Below are 18,924 nucleotides of genomic sequence, written 5' to 3'. Positions count from 1 at the left end.
TCACGTTGCAGTTCAGGCAGAGCAGTCACGTTGCAGAAGGTGGGGTGATTTGGAGTCTGGGAATTGAAGTTCAATTAGAGAAGGCCTACCACCATCAAACTACAGTTTATAAGATTTAATGGAACATGGGAAACTATTGTTATATTTGACACAGAATTATTGCTTGAGTGTCACAGTCAAAACCTGAGTTTAGATATGAATATAGGAAAGTAGGCTTATATTTCCAGATGTAAGGAGAATGACGACTCGACTATGTAGAGCTAAAGGTGTTAATCCAAAGATGCACACAGAGTGAGAAAGAGGCTCAACATCATAACCACGACATTTGACTATGGTCTGACTTTCCTGGAATATATGCAGATTTCTTCGACACAGCACTAGTTAAAGAGAAGAGCCTTTGTTTGCTTCAGTGGAAAGCTGAACGGCATTGTCGTGGAAAGTCATAAACATCTGCAGTACGCGTCTTTCTGCCGCTATGACCGAAACCCAGGCCAGACTCTGGCATGCTCCTATTAACTTGCATAGTAAAATAGTTTAGCAAAAATTTTACACAGTTTATATTTAACGTGATTTAAGGAAACTTCAAAATCTTTACATTGATGACTTTTCAATTTAAAGTTTTTAAAGTACCTCTCTAAAGCCAAACATGAGACACAAAGATGGGAGAGAAGCCACACCCAGCTACGACTGCTTTCTTGTTGGTCCTTGTGTTGATGATGTCATCACCACTGTTCAGTTGGACAGACCTGAGCTTGTCCACAATCTCAGTCTCTCCATACGTCAGCACAGAACAAGAAGGAGAAAGATGAGCTCTTTTTGGCCATGTGAGTATCCACTCCTTATTCTTCATTCTAAACTAAATCTATACGAAGAAAAGACACAGCACAAAATTTAATTTAGTAATATATCAGGATTTTTTTTGTACTAATAACAGGGCTTACCATGATTCTACTGACTGTACTCACAAACATCAGCACTGCTCAACACCGTAAGTTTAATAAATGTATGTGTGTGTTTGTGTGTGTGTGTGTATATATAATGAGCAAATGATGGCACAGGAGGTCTCAGGAGTGCATTTGTTGTTAACTGTTGTTAATTCTTGCTAATTTTCTGACCAATGATTTGTTTTTAAGGCCATTAAAAGCTTAATATTTACCATTTTGGGCATATTTATATCCTTCCTTTAGTTTTAAAGTATCATTTTAGTTAATTTTAATTTAGTCTATTACCACATTACCCACTACCTTTTATGTTTTGATTATTATTATTCATTTATTTATCCTTTAATTATAAACACAAATTATTTTGACTTGTAGCTAGAAGAAAACAGTGTCCATTTCAGGAAACTTTAGAGCTCAAATTTGACTAAACAAACATTCTATTGTCCATCTATTTATTTGAATTCATCATTAGTGAAAGATTTGTTCAATTTCTATCACTGAGTTGAAAAATAAAAGTTTTTGAATTTGTTGAGCTATGAGTTATGAAGTAAAGAATAAAACACTGTATCAGTGATTGCATGCATTTTTTATGCGGAGTTTTGCTGTACAAGTGAATGAGCTGTAACTATAGAAACTATATAACATAAAACAATAACTTTCTGACCAACCACAATAGAGAATTCATCAGCGCTGTGGTCTAAATTTGCTTAATCTTAATCTCAAGTACAAGATTTCTCTTTGTAACACTTATAATTTAGCTACATTAATAAAACATATTTATATCTCCTTCACAGCTTCATGTATAAATTATCGAAACATATCTGAGCCATGGCGGAATGTTGGCTTTTGCTCCATCTCTTGTAATAAAAGTGACAGTAACCTGAAGGAAGGATGGTACCGCTTCATTGGTGTAGGTGGAGACCAGGTAGTCTCTTCCTGCGCAAGTGCACTGAATAACAAATATGGAAACATAACGAGTTACAGTTACAACTTATTCACATGTAATTCAAGCATCAACTACACGGATTATATGACCTGCAACGAAGGATTCACTGTCTACTTCCTCCGGCCCACCAAAGAAACTTACGCTACACGTGAGAAAAACTTGCTTTGATTAAGCTAAAAAAAATGTATCAATGTTTTTGATATTCGTTATATATTCTCATCAGTTCATTCTGTGCATTTCTGCTCATTTTATGGTTACAGCCTTTAGCACTTGTTTAATTATTAAGATACAATTAATATAGTTTGTACAACTTTGTTTACAAGCAGTGAACATATAAACAAAAAAATCCATACATTTTTATTAAGTTGGCATGTTACATTTTTGTTCCTTACAGTTATTGCAGTTTAAAACCCTTAAATCCCTGAAATCCCTACGTCACTGCTATATACAAACAAATAAAATATCAATAATTTAAGAGTTTAAAAAAAACTAGCTTTAATTATTGTTTTATGCTTATGACTGTTAGCAATAATGTTATTAAGATACAATTAATGTTGTTTGGAAACAATGCAAATATGAAAAACGTCAAAGATTTTGAATTTTACGTTTTTGTTTTGGATATTGCAGTACTGAAAGCCCTGAAATCCTTGCTTTGCTGCTTCAAACAAACAAACAAAAATCCCACAAACAAACAAACAAACAAATAAATCCAATGATCAGATAAATAAATAAATCCAATGAATAAAGGAATAAATAAATAAAGTCAACAAACAAACTAAATAAATAAATAAGCAAACATTTAAATAGATTTGATGAGTTTATTTTTTAATAGCTTTAATATTTTGTAAATGCAGAATAAATTTACCTGAAAACTATCATGATAAAATGAATGGTTGCAGCATTGGAAGCCTCTCAACACATTATTTTAATTTCTGAACATTAAAAATAGCAACAATTAAACCAATAGAATTATTGTATATTAATTTGTACCTGTATTGTAGCTAAAGCGAGAACATACAAATGTTCATAGATCATCTCACTGTAGCCTGAAGCTGCAAAGACGCGAGTTATTATCACTGGAAAAGAGGTCAGTTTGGTTATTTGTTTGATTTAACAGTAATCCTCCGGTCCGCAGGTCATTCATCCTGCAGCAATTCTTCTTCCTGTGGAGAGCATGCTCAGTGTGGTACTGTTTATGGCAGCTGTGTGTGTGACCCTGGCTTAGTCGTGCTTGAAACCTCATCAAGAAATGACACGTACGGATGCAAAGGTATGAGCTCTGTGTAAAAAAACAAAACAAAACAAACAAAAAAAACCCTTAAAAACCACGCACGGTGAAGTCATACTGTTCTGCAGTGTATATCACTAGACTTAGGATGAAATGCATGAGAAAAAGATGATCTAATTCAGCTTTTGAGACATTGTCAAAATTATAATTTATTACCACACTCTCTTTTTTTTTTCCAGTTCTCAGAGTGTCTGATGGCTGCCAGGTAAGACTGAATGAAACAGTTCTGCCACTGTTTGGCTTTGTAATATTATTTTTTAAAGTGAATTTTTAGCATTTTGTCCGTCTTGGTTTTCATCTTTGGTGGTTGTAAATCTTGATGTAAATGGTTTACATAATGGATTAAATGCTATGGCACCTTGCACAGTAGTTTTATTATTATTTTTTAACCATCAATACATCAGTTGGCAGCATATTCTGGGTTTTATTACTATACTGAAGCTACTTGATCAAACTGAGAAAAATCAAGTGTGACAATTTCATTTTATTGTGCAGTAATTTTTGCACACAATAAAATGGACATCCTTTGTAGAAAGATTTTGCTTTTCTATTTTTAAACCAATCTCATTAAAAAGCAGTTAACTTTACTGTAAAATAAAATTTTAAAAAAGATATAGATATGGTACTCTGCTACATTTGGTTGTTAGTTTCTGAAAATATTTAGCTAGCTAGTTTTGATGTGCTACACCGTTACCTGGCAAGTAGCTTGTTACTGGAAATGCTACATTTAAAAAAAAATGTAGCTGTAGTTGAAGGATCAGTTGCACTGATATTTGTAGTTAACTGGTAGTATTATATTATACCCATATTGCATCAATTTTCTCAAAAAAGCAATTTTACTGGCAAGGCTAACATTTTAGTAATGTGCTCGGTTGATTTTTAAAACATTTACAGCATTTATGAATAGATGGAAATGACATGACACTTTTAGTTCACTTTGTTCTAGACAGAAAAGTGTGCACAGGACTTTCTGAAAGATCTTGAGAAACTTCTAAACAATACAGATGAACCACTACCACAGAAGGTAAGACATATTTGTGATGTAATTATCTGATTCCTGAATTTCCGGATGATCATTTCATGGGGATATGTAATCAGTGAATGTCTCTTTTGCTGTTGATAGACTGTGGAATTTTATTTGGGCTCAGTAATGAATATAACATCTACCATAAAGAATTTTACTGACGACAAAGCGATAATCTCCTATGGAAATAATGTACTATCTGTCACTGAGAAACTGGTGTCTTCACTAGTGACACCAACAGAGACCCAGAATATGACGAGCATTTCACTCAGCAATATTGGTATGGAACCTGCATTAAATGTATAACATTGAACTTTTAGAAGTTTAAATTAAAGTTACTCTACATAATTTACTAATTAAAGTAGATTATAATCTCATTTATGGATATTTTCAGAGGCTCAAGTATTTATGGTTGGAAATCAGACTACCTTGAGTGAAATCCCCCCGCTCAACGCAAGCGGTTCTTCCCTGAAAATTGATCTCCTTGGGATTTCCAAGAACAACAATGGTACAGTAGTAATCTTTTCATGCTTAGTCTTGCTTTTTTGTATATTTAAGCTAATTATTGAGCCTGTTTTCATAGGTCAAACTGAATAAAACAATTCCTGACAGTTTTTAAATATTTTCTGTAATTTTCTTCATATTCATGTGTATATGCTGAGCAATGAAAATTAGCTATAAATTAACAATTTCCAAGCTGATTTAGATTTAGTCATTCCCACAAAACTCCAGAAAAGACAAAACTCACAGAGAGACTTGACAATAATAGAATGATGACTAAATGGTAAAAAATTCCTCCTAAGTGTGGCGTGTGAGATGCTAAATGCTACACCCATTTTGTGTCTTCTTGAAAAAGATGTGGCATACATTATCTACCTCATACAACAAGGACTCTGTGTTCCAAATTTTGCATTTTTGTCTAAAACCTTGCATTTCTATTATATGATATTATTCATTATCTATATATCTATCTATCTATCTATCTATCAATCACTTTTAAATAATATAGTTTCATTATTTCCTTACTAAAAATGAATAGTGCACTTCCTATTTGTGTCTGTTTTTGTAATAAATTGTTATTTCGAAAAATGAGTTTAAAATCGGCATTCAGTTCATGTCATGAGATCTAACCACATTCAATTCACAGCATGCAAAATGCAAATTTCCAAATCATGACGTTTTAGCTTTTATTATTATATTATTATTATTATTATTATTATTATTATTGTAGCTGTTGTTGTTGTTGTTTTCAGGGTCAGCTGCAGTGGTCTTTATGAGTTACACCAACATGTCCAACATCCTGAAACCTAGCTTCTTCAAGACAACTACCAGTGCAACTAAAACCATGTTGTCCAATGTGGTGTCAGCAACACTTCCTAAAACCACCAACACACAACTCACCAAACCAGTCAACTTCACCTTAAAACACAATGCAAGTTATTCTGATTTAATCATATCAGATGAGTTTATTTGGGTAATGCTATTTGGATAGTCCACTGTAGACACCCTTCAAACCATTGATAGACCATTGACAACTGCTCACGTGCTAACCATCCACTAACATGTCAACCATTTATGGTTGTTGATGTTTAATAGGTAGTCTACGCACTGTTTACAGATCAGAGATGGTCAGCTGGTGGACAAATTTCAGCAGATTTATCCATACTACTCGATAAAATACTGTAGCAGAGCTGATAAATGTATGAACAAAGAGGCAGGATGACATCCCAAAATTTTATTAAAAGTCCAAGTCACCAAGCAGATTTTGTGTTCAAAATCAGGCAAACAAGCAATTTAGGAAAGTGAAAGGATTGAGAGAAAGTACATGTTGATTATGGAAAAACATGAGACAGGTGTGTTAGAAATCAGGAGAGTGTGAGTATTGTAAAGTCCAGGCTGGATTGGGATGCGGAGCAGTGGCTCCTGGATCAGCACTGGATCCAGATGTGACCAATAACATGAAGCATCACTTCAAAACAAAACATAAACACAAATTGTCTTATTTATACGCATAAATTAATCATAATCCTATGTTTAATGAATCATAATCCTATCATTATCCTTGTGTCTCTTCTGGTCATGTAACGACTGCTATTGTTGTCGCTTATAGGCGTGGCCTGTCCAGTGTTCTTATGAGAAATGGTAGTAGCTATAGCTTTGTAAAGCTAATTAATTTTAAATATGAATGCTCATATAACTCTAGTGAGAACATTGTGTTAATAGTTAAGTATCAAAATCTAATTCATGTCGCCATTTAATCATGTTAGTCGCTTAGCCAGACTTTTGCAAACAATGTAGCTAGACCTTTACAAAGTTTAGGTGATGACAAGAATGACCAGTTTTTTTGTTTTTTTTTAACTTTATTTGGATAGTACAAATAATCACTCTTTATGTTTAGTAGATCATCTATAAATTATTGATAAATAAGGTGTTTATTTATGTAATCTTTTGTTGGCCAGGCACCAGACCGTACAGGAAATCTCTCCTGTGTGTACTGGAAGGAAACTGAATGGGTTGAAGATGGTTGTAGCATCACAGAGAAAAACCGCACTCAGACAGTGTGCTCCTGTGTTCACCTTTCTACTTTCGCTCTCATCATGATGACTGACCCAGACAAGGTAAGCGACCAACAGATTCACAAAGAAATGTATGGTTTTAATGTCTATTCTTTTTATTTAAATAAATATTATTTTCCAATTTTTACATCAAAAGGGTTGATGGAATGGAAAACTTGTTTGGAGTAAAAGGCAGCGTTTTTTTTTGTTGCTAAAACAGTACGAAAGCTACTAGCTATTAGCCTGATAGGAAAGTTTCCTGTTTTTCACGAATAATATGAATATTTTGCATGATTTTCCCCCTTGTGGTAAAAACTGGTATAACATGTAAGAATCACTTAACTCCCCTAAATTTTTTTAACCTGGCTTCATGAAGGGTCAGGCCTGGTTTATACTTTTATGTTAATGTGTATTTGAGTTGTGATGCAGAGAGGGGGTTTATGGGTAAACGTGGCATGCAGAGAGACACAATGACTCTTTTTAGAGAAGCTAACAGTGCATTGTATGTAACCATGGTGTTGTGCTTCAAGCAGCCTTCAGGTGACTGCTGATTGGTTAGCAGGGAGGCGTGTCCGGTTCTGTGTTTTAAACAATAAAGCATAAACAAAACTAATTTTCTTTCTACCAGTACTTTTCGTCTTCTATAGACTGGGGATGTGCTCGTGCTCCCCAACCACTTTTTGAATGAAAATCTTTTATGTAATATCTTGTGACAGAAACTGATGAAAAATGTTCGAAAATGACAAGTTTAGACTTAGTCACTCAAATGCCTTTAATACAATTTCTCTTCGATGATAAAACTCCTGCATCGGACAGCTATAAATGAACAACACAAGTTTTTCCACCTGGGTTTCATGTTTGCTTCACACATGGCAATATGATCACACTATTTATATCATGATGTTGTGGTGTGTGTGAATACAAAGTGTGTATAATAATTGTAGAATAAAGTGTGAGGCCTGGATATTATTATAATCCTGCAGGATCACACACTTTACTTTCTTTTTCTTCTAACTGTCTCCCAGTTAAGACACGGTGTAGGTGATGTAAACCTCAGCAACCCAATTAAAAAATAAGTATTGCATGGTTGCTAGTACTCTTTATTTAAATACTAATTAAACTGACATGCTTTTATACGTGGTGCAGTTCATACTGCTGAATACAGATGAGAGAATGAACTTCAGAAATGCTTTCAGTGAGCATGCAATGTTTTTTTCCCAGCACTTTTCAAAGCAAATTTACACTTTTGTTTTCACTCATTTTTGCTTGCCTTTTTCTGTAAATTCTTGTGTGGTTCATGCAACACTGTCCTTTAGTGGACACGCTCAATTATGTGCAAGTATAAAGACTTTGCAGTTACACCCTTTGAGAAAGTCCACACTCGATGTCATGACATGATCAGCAACACATGCTGACAGAAGTAGAAATCACCCCTAAGGAGAAAAAAAACAGCTACCGCTTGTGGTCAAAGTTTGTATAACATGTTAATTGTTGTAGTATGCTTTCAGTGCACCTTTTTTTTAATAGACAAAAAAGCAAAATCGATCCTGGGAATTTTTTTTTAATTTGTTTTATGTTACACAAAGCAGAAGAAACTACTACAAAACATCCCACAAGTTCTCTATAGGATTGAAGTAAAGTGTCCGAGTTGTCCATCATGCTCCTTCAAGGATGTCAGTGATCTAACACTTCACAGCTTTAGGAGTCTGTATTATTTACATTTTTACTCCTCATAAAACAGACTTAAAAAATTGACAGTTGTGCGTGTTTAGCAATTAACAATGCTGATCTTAAAAAAAATGTTTAAAAAAGTAGGAACTCATCTTTATCTTGGTCCAATCCTCCATGTAGTACAAGAATGTAAAGTTGCTTTACATTCTTAAGTTTAAGGTAACAGATCCATCTGTTAAAGTTCACAACCATGTACAGCCATGTGTACATTTCCTGGCATAAGCATCCACATTTTGGGGCAAAATATCCTGGTACATAGTAGAACTCATGATAGCTCAATCTTCACAAAACAGACTTGAAGCATGACTCACCTACAATTTGTAACAGTCAGTTTTGGGGCTTTTTCTTGAACACGGTACACTATGTTTATTATTCTGATGGTTTTCACAGAAAAAAAAGTTTGAATTTTTCTTATCTAACCACAAACACATGCAGCCAATTATAGTTCCAGTGAGGGTTGGTAAAGTTCAAGCATTGCATTTTGATTGTTGATCTCATTTGTTTTATACAATAGTTGGTTTTAAAAGTTCACAAACTTGGTTTTAAAACAAGAATCAATTATGTTTCCCAAAAGCAGAAAGATCATCATTAAACAATCAACACTACTAGTTACGATCATCTTAACTTTATAATGCCTTTGAGAAACTGGGCCCTGTGCAGTTCTGTACTTCTGATCATGGAGTTCTTCTTTGCCTCCCTTGCCATTTTCTTCTGTGAAGATGGAATTATTATTAACGATCCAAAACAGCAGAGAAAATTGCATTCAAAAATCAAGCAGGGGTAAACATCTGAGTCACGTACAGTAATCAGGTGAATGAGATCCATATAATGTCTGGGAAGGATTCAGATTGGGAATTGACACTAATAGTTGCATTTGAGTTTCTTAAAACTGAGAGCAATAAAAAAGGAAAGATAAATTATTGGATGTCAATCCTTTTGACATTTCTGAGAGAGTCAAAGTAAATTGTTTCACCAACTTTTTGGATGTAAAATTTTAACCTGCGTAATATTTGTTTCATACAAGCATTATTTGCTCCTTCTTATCAAGGGAATCCAATAATTCCAGAGTTTACTGTAATTTAAAAAAAACAACTAAAAATAGGTGACATTTTAATTTTTTCTTTTGTCAGGTGTATTGGAAATTGATGAGTACTTGATTTGCAGGGTGGTAAACCTGATGATGTGATGGAGCTCATTAACACAGTGGCAGTGTCCGTGGGGTTGGTGTTCCTCATCTTGACTATACTGACTCTTGCTGTTTGCCAGAGAGGCCCAAAATTGACCAACGCAGCTTTGATCAACCTGTGTGTAAGCTTGTTTCTTGCTCACTTGGTTTTCCTGCTCACACAACACTACCTGGAAAACATAAAAAAATCTAAGGTAAGTGTAATTACTAATATAAAGTCACTTGATGGTACATCATATTTTCTACATGTGTGTTTGCCTACCTCTCTTTAATTACCCTCACTACAATTAGTGTTTATCAAGGAAAAAATAAAAACATTGGCAATTTTGACTCTAACTAGTTCCACCATGGTTACATTGTGACATACAAGTTAAACCAGACTATCACGGGTCTCCTTCATTGACACTCTGGGTTAGTAATGGGATCTCCTGAAATGAATATCCTCCATCTAACTAACACAGTATAGCAGAAGACTATACTCAGTCATAGCAGAAGTTTGAGCTTAAGGTTAGAGGAATCATACAAGACAGGATATATTCACCATTGGTCCTACAGATGTACAGTGTTGTGCATAACCTTTCCCCATTTTGTAGTGCTACAACTAGGAGTTTAACTTGGGATTATTGATTATGAATATACACAAAATAACCCAGAATACTGAATTGTGTGGAAATCAATATAGTTTGCAAAATTATTTATAATTCAGAAATAAAAAAGTTGTGTTTGTGTAAGTATTCACCCTGTTGCTGTGACCAGTTATCATCAGAAGTTACACAATTAGACGAATGGAGTTGCAATTAAAGTGCCATATGATCTCAGTATAAATACACCAAGAGTCCAGCATGATGGTACCACCACCATGCTTCACTGTGAGGATTAGTTACCTTTAGCCTCTTTGTTGTTTCTCTGACTAACCCACTTTTTACCCACTCACTGACTTTTGGTTGACAGTCTCCTCTAGGCAGAGTCACAGTGGTGTCACTTTCTTTCCATTTTTTAATAATGGATTTAACATACCTCTGTGGGATGTTCAAAGTTTGTGATTATTTTTTTTTATAACCAAAGCCTAATTGATTGATGTTCCAGAACTTTTTTTTTTTCTGGACTACTTTTGATCACTTCTTGGTCTTCATGATGCTGTTTGTTTAAATATGCTTTCTAATAAAGTCTGGGTTCTTCCAGGAACACGTGCATGTATATATATATATATATATATATATATATATATATATATATATATAGATCACATGCCTTTAATTACACACGACTCTATTCAACTAATCATGTCACTTCTGATACAATCACAACTAAAAATATTATCTCACTCTCTATCTCCTTCTCTCTGTCTCTCTCTCTTTCTGTTTTTGTCCCTCTGTCTCTCTTTCTGTCTCTCTGTTTCACCCTATATACCTCTCTCTCTGTTTCTCTCTGTCTCCCATTGTCTCTCTTGCCCTATGGACAGTGTGTTTTGGTATTCTGCACTTGTACATTGGCGCCACCTACTGACAATGCTCTATGTGCAGTTTTAAGTAAAGTGACTTATTTTTAGTTGATGATGTCATCGGTCTGGTTCATGTAGTTGCCACCAGTTGAAGCATGACTACCTTGTCTCTGTTTTATCTTTAAAAATCCTCTACAACTTGGTTTTAGCTGGCATTGTCGGTGTATAGGAAGTCCTTTCTACGGTTTATCTTTCTATACTGACAATTGACAATATTTTTTAACATGTAACCTGAAAATCTGATGCGTTAAATTCATCTTAAAAGGCCAAACCCTCTCTCTCTCTCTCTCTCTGTCTCTCAGTTGTGTGTAGTGCTGGCTGGTGTCATACACTTCCTCTTTTTATCAGCATTTGTGTGGATGTTCATTGAGGCAGTATTGCTCTACATCTTTGTGAAGAACCTATCAAGGATCAGCTCAATGCAGAGTGAGGTGCTTAACTGGAAATGCATGATTGTCATTGGATACGTCATCCCCCTGGCTATGGTGGGCGTGACTTCTGGACTGTATCCTGACGTCTACGGTGATGAGCGGTAAGATTCTAGTTAAAGCTTTAGGTTTCATCTGTTGTACCATAATATGGTCATGATCTTTTGACACTGTACACAAAGTTATCTTAATTTAAGAACCTCTGGTTTACCTTTGTGCAGTTGCTGGCTTAAGAACACAGGTGTCTGGATCTTTCTGGGTCCTGTGTCTTGCATTCTTGCTGTAAGTCCTAAATATAGATGCATCGAGCAGACAGTGCTTTAAGTCAGATGTATTTATAATGTATATTGTTTAATTAACTTAATATTTGCAACAATGACTTACTAATATGTGCAAAAGAAAAACAAAGAAAACACATTTTATATCTGATTTCTGGATTGTGATTGGTCGAAAGGTGTTGATTAATTTTCTATAACAGCAGCTCTGACAATAGTGCAGCTTATATATGTTATTGTTTCTATAGTAACACCTGATTCAAAGGGACTTGAAAAGGAGAGACAGGTGTTGAGGAGAGACAGGACACAATCATGTGAGATCGGCACTGATTTTATTGAGGACAGTCCAAATATCATCGACACAATTCCAGATGAGTCAATACAAAGGCAGACATGGTTAACACAGGCATGTCTATATGCAAAAAAAAGGAAAACAAGCAAGGGTCAAAACCAGAGAACACAGAACTAGGAAAACTCAGAAAAACATGGGACTTGGAAACAGGAAAATAAGGCTCTGACATAACTACAAGAAACACAAGAGGATATAAACAGGCAAACTGATCAGAAATTAATACAAAACAGCTGAGAACAGTCAACACACAATAGGGCACTAAACTAGGGACAGGGTAGGGGTGGAGACAGGACTCAGATCTAAACAACACGCACATGGACAGGACAGTGATAAAAACAAAAGAAAAACACAGAAGCACTGATTCACACTGGAAGCCACAGAGCGTGCACCAAAAACCATAGCGCATGCTGAAAGTGGAATTACATGACAGTTATAGGGCAATAATCAACTTCAAGGTGTTAACAGTAACTGTGTTTCAGTTTTTACTTAATTAATATATAAATTTTATATATTTGTGGATCATGTTGCAAATATTCAAATTTGAAATTAAAATTTACATCCTTGTCTAGTCATAATGGTATGACTATAATGATTAATTTATTTTCATCACTCTTACAGATCAACATGCTCTTTTCTTGTGTAATCATAATAAATCTCAGGTGGGCTTTGTCAAGGCTGGATAAAACCGTCTCGCACCTAAAACACACCCGGTAACACACATCACACACCTCGACTTATTCACCTAACATTATATTTACATATTTTCATAAATACTTTCTTTCTGACTTTTCTACGGTTTTTCACAAACCGTAGAAAATGTGAATGTCTGATGCATTAAAGGCATCTTAAAAGGCCAAACCCCCTCCCTCTCTCTCTCTCTCTTTCTCTCTCTCTCTCTCTCTCTCTCTCTCTTTCTCTCTCTCTAGGACCCTCGTGTTTAAAACCCTGCTCCAGTTTGTCATTCTTGGCTGCCCCTGGACCCTGGGCTTCTTCATTGATCACTCCAAGATGCTAGAGATCGTCTTCCTGTTCTTAAATTCTCAGCAAGGAACCTTCATCTTCATTGTTCATTGTGTCCTCAACCAGGAGGTGAGAAGTCAGTGGTTCAAGAGGGAGCTGATAGAGTTGTACCCACTCGCCAAATCAATGTTCTCTCACATGATTCCATGAGTGTACCATGCCTTGTAACTCTTAAATATTGCACTTAATTTTATTTTTTTAGCATACAATTACAAATAGGGGGGCATGGTGGCTTAGTGGTTAACACTATTGCTTCGCACGTCTGGGGTTGAGGGCTTGATTCCCACCTCTGTCCCATGTGCGCAGAGCTTGCATTTTCTCCTCGTGCTTCGGGGGTTTCCTCCTGGTATTCCAGTTTCCTCCGCCAGTTCAAAGACGTGTTGTAGGCTGATTGGATTCTCTAAATTGTCCTGCGTGTGTGTGATTGTGCCGTGCGATGGGTTGGCTCCCCGACCAGGATGTCCCCGGCCTTGTGCCCCAAATCCCCTGGGATAGGCTCCAGGTTACCCCGTGACCCTGTGTAGGATAAGTGGTACAGAAAATGGATGGATGGATAGACAGTTACAAATACACAAATTGAGTTTAACCAGAGTGCTGTTGGATTCTTGTTGTATAGCGGATGTGCCACATAAACAGATTAAAAAAGGTGTAATCTTTGATATGCTAAAGATTTTAGTAAGGAAATGTTTATTTAATATTTATGAAAGGACATATGTAACAGTCCAACATGCTCCGGACAGACGAGTTTGCACTTTATGATTTCTCTGTAACATGACAAGCTGAGTCTCAAGAGAGAGAAAAAAGAGAGGCTGGTGAGGCAATGACTGTTTAAGGCTGAGTGAGTTTCACAGACATTCCACACTATTACATGTAACTATAAACGGGTGAAAAGTGTTCTTTAATAAATGCAAAATTGTAGCTATTGTCAAATTGTGGTATAGGTGGAATACAACGTGCTTTTATAAGAAAAAACTTTAGGTGGAATCAGTACCTCCACTGTAACATTGCACCATCCATATTCTATTATTTACTTAATAACATTACTATATATTTGAGAACATTTCAGGCAGGTTTGATTGAATCATAAAGTTAATTGTTTGTACTGTTTTACTTGATTTTAGGTCAGGAAGCAGTACAAGAAGTGGTGGCTTGCCCTTCACCACAGCTCCAAGTACAAGTCCATGGCAGAAGATCAGACGAGAGCTTCACATTCACATTCAAATTAATAGGAAACAATGTTAATGTTTAGAGAATGTCTTGTTTAAAGAACAGTCAGTGTGGCACATGACCAAGGAATAGTTCAGGAAGACAAATATGACAGCAGAAATATGATGGCTGCAATTTACCAACTATTTGTGTACAAATCTTGGGTAAAGTACATTTGAGACCTGTCAGAGTGAGCTACAGCTACAGTTATGTTCATTAGCTTTATTAATATACCATTTCTCTACAAAATAAGTAATTACACAGAGAATCTGAAAGCAAAATAATTATGCTAAAAACTCAATGCTATTGTTTTCATATTCTTTGACAAAATAGCTAGTGGTAACTTCAGTCTGTACAACATTTCATACTGGAGCACAAAAACATCCATCTAAATATCTGAAGTGTTAAGTGAACCTGAAAAGCCCCTAATAGGCTTTAATTTCACCAGCTTTTGTAAGTACTTTAAGATGATAAATGAAAAAATGAAAATGATAACATGAAAAATGACTTATTTCTCCTAAGTTAATTCCTCCTTGCACTTTTTACAGTACAACTTTCAGCACAACATTCATAAATTTGCATTATGTGATTTTTTTAAGAATTTGCATTTGCAAAATTATATTGTTAAATATCTAACATTTTAAAGTAATGCTTTATACCATGAATACAAAAAAACAATGAATTAAACATTTCTGCTTCTGCAGACATGTGGTTGTTGTTGCTGTTGTTTTGTTGTTGTGAATTCAAGAAGTGAACACATTTAATTTATTAAAGCCAACCTAAAATGATAGGTCCATGCAACAAGGTCATTTTTTAGAACTATAAAGATAATACCTATAACTATAAAGATTATATATATACACGATATATATCAGCCATAACATTATGACCACTGACAGGTGAAGTGAATAATATTGATTATATCGTTACAATAGCACCTGTCAAGGGTTGAGATATATTAGGCAGCATGTGACCAGTCGGTTCCCGAAGTTGATGTGTTGCAAACAGGAAAAATGGGCAAGCGTAAGGATTAGAGAGACTTTGACAACGGCCAAATTGTGATGGCTAGACGACTGGGTCAAAGCATCTTTAAAATCGCAGGTCTTGTGGGGTGTTCCCAGTATGCAGTGGTTAGTACCTACCAAAAGTGGTCCAAGGAAGGACAACCGGTGAACTAGCGACAGGGTCATGGCCGCCCAAGGCTCACTGATGTATGTGGGGAGCGAAGGCTAGTCCATCTGGTCTGATCCCACAGAAGAGCTATTGTAGCACAAATTGCTGAAAAGTTAAAGCTGGCTATGATAGAAAGGTGTCAGAACACACAGTGTATCGCAGCTTGCTGTGTATGGGGCTGTGTAGCTACAGACCTGTCAGAGTGCCCATGCTGACCCTGTCCACTGCCAAAAGTGCCTACAATGGACAGGGGAGCATCAGAACTGGACCATGGAGCAATGGAAGAAGGTGGCCTGGTCCGATAAATCACATTTTCTTTTACATCATGTGGAAGGCCGGGTGCGTGTGCATCGTTTACCTGGGGAAGAGATGGCACCAGCATGCACTATGGGAAGAACACAAGCTGGCGGAGGCAGTGTGATGCTCTGGGCAATGTTCTCCTGGGAAACTTTGGGTCCTGTCATTCATGTGGATGTTACTTTGACACGTACCACCTACCTAAACATTGTTGCAGACCAGGTACACCCCTTCATAGCGGCGGTATTCCCTAGTGGAAATGACCTCTTTCGGCAGGATAATGCGCCCTGCCACACTTTAAAAATTGTTCAGGAATGGTTTGAAGACCATGACAAAGAGTTCAAGGTGTTGACTCGGCCTCCAAATTCCCCAGATCTCAATCCAATCGAACATCTGTGGAGTGTGCTGGCCATCACGTCCGATCCATGGAGGCCCCACCTCGCAACTTACAGGACTTAAAGGATCTGCTGTTAACATCTTAGTGCCAGATACCACAGCACACCTTCAGGGATCTAGTGGAGTCCATGCCTCGATGGGTCAGGGCTGTTTTGGCAGCAAAAGGGGGACCAACACAATATTAGGCAGGTGGTCATAATGTTATGACTGATAATATACACACACACACACACAAACATATATATATATATATATATATTTATATAGTATCACATGATTGCTGCAGATCTTGAAAAAATCTAATTGAAAGACATTAAAAAATGACAAAGATGATACTCATGTAGCCCCTGAGATGCAAGATACAGTGGACATAAAAAGTCCACACACCCCTATGAAAATGGCACGTTTATGTGATTAAACCAAGATACAAGAACATTTGCAAAGCTCCTTTTAGTTAACTGGAGAAAGGCATCAGACTGTTTGCTTCATCATCAAACAAATATGAAGGTAAGGAAAGTGAGTGAGATGCAACACACAGTGGGGGGAAAAACAGGAAAAATTAAAAAAAAGTTACAATAAACTTGTTGCAAGAGTGTGCACAGCCTTTTATAATTGGGGATGTGGCTGTGTTCAGAATGAACCAATCATATTCGATGTCATGCACAAAAGTAATTATCATACAGCTGTCATCAATGAAGTTATTCTGATTAACCCCAAATAAAGATCAGCTGTTTCTGTAGGATCTTCTTCACATCTTCTTGGTTTCATCTCCTGAAGCCATGGTCCGCAAAGAGCTTACAAAGCATGTATGGTATCTAACTTGTTGAAAGATATCGCTCAGGGGAGGAGTATAAAAGAATTTCCAAAACATTTGATGTACCATGGAACACCTTAAAGGCCATCATCAACAAGTGGAGAAAATGTAGAACCACAGTGACATCACCAAGAACAGGACATCCCTCCAAAATTTATAAAAGGACAGGATGAAAACTTACCAGGGAGGCTGCTAAGAGACAAACAGCAACATTAAAGGAGCTGCAGAAATTTCTGACAAGTACTGATTACTCTCTGCATGTGACAACAATATCTCATATTCTTCACGGCTAGGCTATGGGGTCGGGCGGCTAGACGGAAGCCCTTTCTCACAAAATACATACAAACCTTACTAAATCACCCCAAACTATGTAGCAAAATGTGTTATGGTCTGACGAGACCAATTCGAAAAGATATGTTTGATGCAAAAAAAGCACATCACCAAAAGAACACCATACCCAGGGTACAGCATAGTGGTGGCATCATCATCATGTTTTAGAGCTGCTTTTCTTCAGCCAGAACTGAGGCATTTATCAGGGTGGAGGGAATCATGAATAGCTACAAATACCAGCCGATTTTAATGCAAAATCATCAGGTATCTGCTAGTAAGCTGAAGATGAAAAGGAATTTCTCCTTTGGACACAACAGTGACCCAAAGCATACATCCAAATCAACAAAGGAACGGCTTCACCAAAAGAAGATCAATGTTTTTGAATGGCCGAGTCAGAGCCCAGATTTGAATCCAATTAAAAATCTGTGGGGTGACCTGAAGCAGGCTGTGCACAGGAGATGCTCTTACAATCTGATGGATCTAGAATGTTTTTGCAAGAAAGAGAGAGAAAATATTGCCAAGTCAAGACACGCTGATAGACTCTTAACCAAAAAGACTGAGTGGTGTAATAAAATCAAAAGGTGCTTCAACAAAGTATTAGTTTAGGGTGTACACGCTTACACAACTAGGTTATTGTAAGTTTTTTCACTTTATTTGTATACTTTATTTGCAATTTCACATTAAAGGTGTGAAAAGTTCTGACATGATTTATCTTAGTTTCATTCTTTTACTTCACAAAAACCTGCCAGGGGTGTGTAAACTTTTTATATCCACTGTAGGTGTGTCTGTTTCAGAGTGTTTCAATATTACAAAAAAAAAAAAAAAAAAAGAAAAGAAATTGCTTTTATAAATAAATAGTGTCTTACAACTTATTATAACTTATTATAACAAATGCACTTTACTTGAAGCATTCAGTGATGACATTGTAAATGTTTGTAATGTTTTTATAATTTTTGTTAAACATTCTGGTCACTTTATAATTATTCACAGGTCATTCTTAGTCATAAAGGTTTTGAAGTACAAGCAGGTGGCATTATAATTTACAAATAAGGTATTAATTCTAGCTCATCATTAGAGCATTATGAAGCATTAAAACTATTCTTACAATGCATTTTTTAATTAAAAAGTTTCTCATGTAAATGAAACAAAGTAAATGTAGTGCATTACTAACCAAGTATAAGCATCTGATTTACTATTAGTAGAATTTCTCTGAGTATGTAGGTGTGCTTTTTGGAATGAACTTAAATTACATTACATATTTCATCACAGATGATTACACTCAATAAAAAAAAAGAAATGAAAGTTTTCAATTCAAAGTAGTCAGACTCAACTCAATAATTAATCAGAAACTTACCTTTAAATACCATTAAATTCCCTGTGAATATTTTGTGAATACTTCAGCTCACCACTAGAGGGAGTCAAAGAACAAAAGTTTTTACACAGAAGCCATTTCATTCGCAC

At 36.0% G+C, this 18,924-nt stretch overlaps 1 protein-coding gene across 2 annotated transcripts; it reads left to right on the top strand.

The window, feature by feature from the left end:
* Nucleotides 1-662: 662 nt before the first annotated feature.
* Nucleotides 663-15,093, top strand: LOC113537677 (adhesion G protein-coupled receptor E3-like). Of its 2 annotated transcripts, XM_034299901.2 has the most exons (16): nt 663-824; nt 935-988; nt 1,736-2,035; nt 3,023-3,157; nt 3,355-3,380; nt 4,122-4,199; nt 4,299-4,479; nt 4,594-4,707; nt 5,453-5,631; nt 6,659-6,817; nt 9,650-9,865; nt 11,475-11,704; nt 11,822-11,882; nt 12,846-12,937; nt 13,154-13,316; nt 14,369-15,093. In XM_034299901.2, exons 1-16 carry the CDS (start codon nt 806-808, stop codon nt 14,471-14,473), a joined length of 2,112 nt encoding a protein of 703 aa, XP_034155792.2. In that variant the 5' UTR covers nt 663-805; the 3' UTR covers nt 14,474-15,093. The 2 variants fall into 2 exon arrangements, with proteins under 2 accessions (XP_034155792.2, XP_053085737.1); XM_053229762.1 differs by lacking the exons at nt 12,846-12,937; nt 13,154-13,316; nt 14,369-15,093 and adding an exon at nt 12,124-12,828.
* The last annotated feature ends 3,831 nt before the right edge of the window (nt 15,094-18,924 follow it).

This window comes from Pangasianodon hypophthalmus, chromosome 26, assembly GCF_027358585.1.
Source record: "Pangasianodon hypophthalmus isolate fPanHyp1 chromosome 26, fPanHyp1.pri, whole genome shotgun sequence".
NCBI lineage: Eukaryota > Metazoa > Chordata > Actinopteri > Siluriformes > Pangasiidae > Pangasianodon > Pangasianodon hypophthalmus.
Note: the sequence above shows the minus strand (reverse complement) of the source record. Positions and strands in the feature narration are given on the sequence as shown.